This window comes from Fistularia commersonii, unplaced genomic scaffold (genome assembly GCF_037954325.1).
Source record: "Fistularia commersonii isolate RoL2024-O1a breed Wild unplaced genomic scaffold, RoL_Fcom_v1.0 HiC_scaffold_118, whole genome shotgun sequence".
NCBI classification, from domain to species: Eukaryota; Metazoa; Chordata; class Actinopteri; order Syngnathiformes; family Fistulariidae; genus Fistularia; species Fistularia commersonii.
Window position 1 is genome coordinate 21933 of NW_028234076.1, and position 7107 is coordinate 29039.

A 7107-nucleotide genomic window follows, 5' to 3' on the forward strand; every position below is an offset into this window, starting at 1 on the left:
TCAAAAAGTGTTTATCTCACTGAGTTGAAGCTTTTTTGCAACAGAGTGTAAATAACTAAAGATTCCTTTCTAGCAGCTTGCTGGTGCTGAAATATGTTGAAAAGGGCTTGATTCTGCATAATATAAGTCAAATTCATTGTGATCCTGCAACATTTTAAAAAGATATAGCCATATGGTCAAAAAGTGTTTATCTCACTGAGTTGAAGCTTTTTTGCAACAGAGTGTAAATAACTAAAGATTGCTTTCTAGCAGCTTGCTGGTGCTGAAATATGTTGAAAAGGGCTTGATTCTGCGTAATATAAGTCAAAATCATTGTGATCCTGCAACATTTTGAAAAGATATAGCCATACGGTCAAAAAGTGTTTATCTCCCTGCGTTCAAGCGTTTTTGATAAAGAGTGTCAATAACTAAAGATTCCTTTCTAGCAGCTTACTGGTGCAAAAATATGTTGAAAAGAGCTTGATTCTGCATAATATAAGTCAAAATCATTGTGATCCTGCAACATTTTAAAAAGATATAGCCATATGGTGAAAAACGCCATATGGTGAAAAACGAGTGCGAATTCCCACTGAAAAAATGCTTATATACAGTAAAGAAGAACAAAGTAGAAAGGAAAAGAAGCTTATTAACCGCTATGATCAGTGGAAGGCTATAGCTCGTAAGACACGACAAGAACTCAAGCATGAGCTTTCTGAAAAGCACCTAGCATCTCTTGCAGATGAAATAGAGAAAACAAAGATGGACGTTTTGAAAATGTTTGATGAATTGAGAATGCTTAGTACACCTGATACAGAAATAAGACGCAAAGTTGATGCCTGCGGAGCAGTAACAAGTGATATAATGAAAATCCTAAATGAAAGACTGACAGGCATAGATGGCGAATATGATATAGAATATGAAGGACAGCGCTTGCGTGAGCTGCTTGAACCACACTATGCTCGCTCCATTTATGGCACTGACTCTGAACTCAGTCGTCTTTCCAAACGTACAAGCGTGGCAGCTAAGCGAGCTGAAGCAGCGGCGGATTTAGCTGCAAAGGAAGCTGAATATAAATTGTTGGTAGAAGAAAAGATACAGAGAGAGAAAATAAGAGCGCTAGAGGAGGAGCACAGAAAAGAATTAGAAAGACATAAAACAGAATTAGAAAACTTGCAGGCTGAAAGAAATCTAAGAGCTGCTCAAGCCAGATTGGAGGTTTATGACAGGGAAGCTAAAGAGGGGTCTAACATCCAGCCCTTTCAGCCTCCTCATGACCCCCTGCCACTCAGCCATACACCTTTTCTTGCTCCAACACAGCCTCACCAAGTTGTTGCTCCATCTTCTCCCATTGACGTCTCCTGCTTGGCACAAGCTGTCCAGGACAGCATCGCTATCAACACATTGCCAACACCAGAACCCACTGTATTTAACGGCAACCCAATTGACTTCATTGAGTGGAAGGCCGCATTTATAGCACTCATAGACAGAAAAAATATTTCCTCTGCTGATAAGCTACATTATCTCAAACGGTATGTGGTGGGCTCGGCTCAGAAGTGTTTAGAAGGTACTTTCTATCGCAGTGATGATGCAGCCTACAGTGATGCTTGGAAAAAACTCGATCAGAGATACGGCCAGCCCTTTATCATTCAAAGGGCCTTCCGAGAAAGGTTATCCAATTGGCCTAAAATCCTGGGTAAGGATGCCGAAGGACTGAGAAATTTCTCTGATTTCTTAAATGCTTGTTTGCAGGCCATGCCTCATGTAAGGGGTTTGAATATCCTAAATGATTGTGAAGAAAATCAGAAGTTGATAAGGAAACTGCCTGAATGGTTAGCATCTCGGTGGAACCGCCAGGTAACTGTCTGTCTCTCACAGGGAAAGGATTTTCCCAACTTCGAAGAATTTGCCAAATTCATGTCCATTGAGTCAGAAACCGCCTGCAATCCAGTCACTTCCCTTTTTGCTCTCCATTCATCTGAATCCTGCTATGACAAGGTGAACACAAGGTTCAACAAAAGGAACAAAATCAGTGTCTTCAACACACAAACAGTGGTGAACAATAACAGTCAGACAATGATGAAAGAAAGGGTCAAAACTGCATGTTTGTTATGTCAGAATAATAATCATCTACTCTGCAAATGCCCAGACTTCCTGAAAGAGACACTGGAATATAGGAGGGCCTATGTCAAGAACAACAAACTGTGCTACGGCTGCTTGAAACCTGGTCATGGTGTGAAAGAATGCAGATCCCGTCTCTCATGTGGCTTGTGCAAAGGTCGACATCCTACCTGTCTTCACGACAACAGCTACCAAAAGGGTGAAAATAAGGTAAAGGAAAACAAAAGAGATACCACACAACACACTGAAACAGAGCCTACATCTGCTGTGTCCCTCAACGTCACCAGTCAAGGTCAGGCAGCAAACACCTCCATGATAGTGCCAGTGTGGGTCTCAAATGAAAGGGATCCATCCAGAGAGAAACTTGTGTACGCCCTGCTGGACACACAAAGCGACACAACATTTATCGAACGAGATGTGAGTAATGAACTGCAGCTAACTACCTACCCAGTTAAACTAAGGCTCACCACTATGATGGGAGAGAATATGGTTTTAAAAAGTGAAAGAGCATCTGGTCTACGTGTGAGAGGTTTCCATTCCACTGTGCACATTAGTTTACCCCCTGTCTACACCAAAGACTGCATACCTGCCAACAGAGAACATATTCCAACCCATGAAACAGCCCAAAAATGGCGCCATTTCACCCCAATAGCTGACCAAATACCACCGCTGCTGAGTTGTGAAGTGGGGTTACTGATCGGCTACAACTGTCCAAGAACACTTGTACCCAGACAAGTCATAACTGGAAAGGATGACGAACCCTTTGCCGTTCTCACAGACTTAGGATGGACTATTGTTGGCTGTTCAGCTCCTCTCTCCAACTCATCATTAACCAGTCACTGCCACAGAGTAATCGTGAAGGAGCTACCTGCCACGACCCCTTTGGATGCTCTCAAGGTTCTAGAGACTGATTTCAGAGACACTCTGGAAAAGGACAAAACCGTCTCCCAACAGGATTTGATCTTTCTTGATAAGTTAAGGGAAAATATAAGGAAAAACGAACATGGACATTATGAAATGCCCCTCCCATTCAAAGAAAGGCCGTCTTTACCTGACAACAAGCAGCTTGCTTCTATGAGACTTAACCACCTGAAAGGAAAGTTCATTGCAGATGAAAAATACAAGAAGGACTATGCGAAATACATGAAGGACATCATTGAAAGGGGTGACGTAGAAAAGGTACGTATGGAAGGCACTGAGGGAGAAAGGTGGTACATACCTCACCATGGTGTTTACCACCCCAAAAAGCCTGAAAAGCTTAGAGTAGTATTCGACTGCTCAGCTAAGTATAAAGGTCACAGTCTCAATGAACACCTTTTGTCAGGCCCAGACATGATCAACAGTCTGACGGGAGTACTTATTCGTTTCCGGCAGCATCCCGTTGCTTTAATGTGTGACATTGAGAAGATGTTTCACCAGTTCCATGTCTCAGAAAATGACCGCGACTACCTACGTTTCCTATGGTGGGAGAACGGCAACACAAGCACACCTGCTCAGGAGTTCAGGATGAAAGTTCATCTTTTTGGAGCCGTATCTTCACCAGGATGTGCAAACTACGGATTAAAGCAGCTTGCCAAAGAACACAGTCTCACATATCCACTAGGATCCCAGTTCATTGCCAGAGACTTCTATATGGATGATGGAATAGCTAGTGTCGAGTCAGAAGAAAAGGCCATCTGTCTAGCAAAGGAGGCACGTGAACTGTGCGCAAAGGGAGGTCTACGCCTGCACAAATTTGCATCAAATAACCGTGCCGTTCTGCAGAGCATCCCAGCAACAGAACACGCGACAGACAGCAAAGCAAAGAATCTCACATTCAGTGATACAGCCTTGGAAAGAGTACTGGGGATCCACTGGAACATTGAGGATGATTGTTTTACTTTTAAAATCACACCTAAGGACCAACCAGCAACACGACGGGGCATCCTGTCATCCGTCGCCTCCGTGTACGACCCGCTGGGCTTCATTGCACCTTATCTCCTCGTTGGAAAGAAAGTTCTCCAGGAAATGTGCCATCGAGGAACAGGATGGGATGACCCAATCCCAGAGAGGTTAAAGTCACGGTGGGAGAAATGGCAGGGTGACCTTGTGAAGCTGGAAAAAATACACATAGCTCGTTGTTATCGGCCGGCTGGCTTTGGAGAGGTAATTAAAGCAGAATTACATCACTTCTCTGATGCCAGTACTGCTGGCTATGGTCAATGTACTTACCAGAGACTGATTAGTAAAGGGGGAGACATACATTGCACTCTTCTCCTGGGAAAGGCACGTGTCTCACCGCTGAAAGTAACAACTATACCAAGGATGGAGCTCACCGCAGCTGTGGTCTCAGTCAGGGTGAGCAATATGCTTAAAGAAGAATTAGGCTATGCTGATATTGAGGAGTTCTATTGGACAGACTCAAAGGTTGTCTTAGGCTACATTAATAATGATGCCCGCCGTTTTCACACCTTTGTAGCAAATAGGGTGCAGAAAATTTGTCATTTCTCAGACGCTAAACAATGGTTCTACGTACCATCCGAAGACAACCCAGCAGACTGCGCTTCTCGGGGGACAACAGTGGACGAGTTGCTCTCATCTGATTGGTTTACTGGCCCTAGCTTTCTTTGGAAAAATAAAATAGAAATGCCGGAAGTACCTACAGAGCTACCCGTGGGTGACCCAGAAGTTAAAAAGGCTCAGACCTTTCAGGCAGAGACCTCAGTGCAAGTCAACCTTGTGGACAGACTCTGTAAATTTTCATCTTGGTCTCAGGCTGTCAGAGCGGTGGCACGCCTTTTGCGACGTGCTCGTAAGGATAAATCTAATGCCCTCTCAACAGTCAGTGAAAGACAAAGTGCAGAGCAACTCATCATTAAAGACCTGCAAAATCAAGCATACCCAAGAGAAATGAACTTTCTGCGCAGAGGTCATCAACTTCCAAGGAACAACAAGCTGAGTCATCTTGATGTTTTCGTAGACACAGAGGGTGTGCTCAAGGTGGGAGGTAGGCTCAGCCGCTCATCTTTCCCAGCCTCATTTAAACACCCCACAGTCATACCACAAGAACATTACATAGCAAAACTCATCATTGCTCATTATCACGAAAGAGTGAGACATCAGGGTAAAGGCTTCACCATCAATGAGATCAGGTCCAATGGCTATTGGATCTGTGGACTGAGCAGAGCAGTGGCAACCTGCATCCGCCACTGTGTTGTTTGCCGACGGCTGAGAAGGCCTGTTGAAAGCCAAAGAATGAGTGACCTTCCAGTGGAACGAACAGAACCGTCTGCTCCGTTCACATATTGTGGCATGGACTGTTTTGGTCCCTTCTGGACAAATCAAGGGAGAAAACAACACAAGAGGTATGGTCTAATTCTCACCTGTTTGTGCTCTAGAGCAGTTCACATTGAGATGTTAGAAGATATGTCTACAGACACATTCATTAATGGACTGAGATGCTTCATCGCTTTAAGAGGTGCTGTAAGACAAATTAAATGTGATCAAGGCACTAACTTTATGGGTGCAAAAAATGAACTGAATGCTGCACTAAAGGAATTGGACATGGACAGACTGAATACATTCCTCGCAGAGAAACAGTGTGAGTTTGTAGTGAATGCACCTCACGCCAGCCACGCCGGGGGTGTATGGGAACGACAGATTAGGACTGTAAGAAGTGTCCTCAATGCCACCCTGCTATTGTCCCCTGGTAGGCTCAATGATACTTCGTTACGCACTTTCCTTTATGAGACTATGGCCATAATAAACAGCCGTCCACTCACTGTTGACACTCTGAACGACCCTAATAGTCTAGAACCACTGACTCCTAACCACCTGATCTCAATGAAATCCACTACTGCCTTACCTCCTCCTGGCACCTTTGAAAGACCGTATCTTTACGGAAGAAAGAGATGGCGTCAGGTGCAATACTTGACGGAGCAATTTTGGAGTAGATGGAAAAGGGAGTATCTCCACAACATCACGGTGAGACAGCGCTGGCATAGTATAAAAAGGAACCTGGAGGTTGGAGATATAGTCATGGACACTGATGACACTTTGCCCAGGAACCAGTGGAGACTAGGCAGAGTCTCGGAAATCCTTAAGGGTCAAGATGGACTTGTGAGACGGGTAAAAATCCTGCTTGGCGATAAGGAACTGAATCAGCAGGGAGAGCGCACCAACAACCTTTCATCAGTGGAGCGCCCCGTCCAAAAATTAGTTTTGTTGCTAGAGGCAGATTGAACCCATTGTAGTTATGTAATGTAGTATAGTTAACTGTGTTGTACAGTAAATGTTTTAACAGGTTATTTTGTTGATGTGGAAATTACGTGTTTAACATTTCCATATGAAACACTGTAATTTGGTGGGAGTGTAAATAACCACCTGAAATGTGTTATTATTTTAGGTAAATTGTTTGATTGTGTTTTCCGAATTTGATATTTTATTTTGGTAAGAGGATTTTATTTTCTCACTTCCGCCGGAAAAACGGTTGTTATTGCGATAGCGCTTACGGGAGAAAGTTACTGCATCCTCTACGCGAAGTTTTTATTTTTCTATTTTTTGATATGAACCCGTAATAGAGCACAGGCTCTTACGGTGGTGATGGTTTGAGTTTTTACGTTTTGTTTTTCAACGGTTGCGAATAAAACTTTAAAACTACACCAGCAGTCAAGATCTGTGCCGCCACGAAATTACGGGGATCATTACAGTGTCAATAACTAAAGATTCCTTTCTAGCAGCTTGCTGGTGCTGAAATATGTTGAAAAGGGCTTGATTCTGCATAATATAAGTCAAAATCATTGTGATCCTGCAACATTTTAAAAAGATATAGCCATACGGTCAAAAAGTTTTTATCTCACTGAGTTGAAGCTTTTTTGCAACAGAGTGTAAATAACTAAAGATTCCTTTCTAGCAGCTTGCTGGTGCTGAAATATGTTGAAAAGGGCTTGATTCTGCATAATATAAGTCAAAATCATTGTGATCCTGCAACATTTTAAAAAGATATAGCCATATGGTCAAAAAGTGTTTATC

The 7107-nt window shown here is 43.2% G+C and overlaps 1 protein-coding gene across 1 annotated transcript; it reads left to right on the forward strand.

Annotated features, from left to right (window-relative positions):
• Positions 1-771: 771 nt before the first annotated feature.
• LOC147211705 (uncharacterized) lies at positions 772-6722 on the forward strand. The gene is made up of 2 exons (XM_086143600.1): positions 772-3276; positions 3472-6722. The coding sequence occupies exons 1-2, from the start codon at positions 772-774 to the stop codon at positions 6316-6318; spliced, it is 5352 nt and encodes a 1783-aa protein (XP_085999726.1). The 3' UTR covers positions 6319-6722.
• The last annotated feature ends 385 nt before the right edge of the window (positions 6723-7107 follow it).

What these genes read in the sequence shown, in the direction of transcription:
- LOC147211705 (XM_086143600.1), top strand. Translation starts at nt 772, where the DNA reads ATGCTTAGTACACCTGATACAGAAATAAGACGCAAAGTTGATGCCTGC. An exon ending in AAAGGGGTGACGTAGAAAAG is followed by an intron (nt 3,277 to 3,471) that starts GTACGTATGGAA and finishes CGTTTCCGGCAG; the next exon opens with CATCCCGTTGCTTTAATGTG.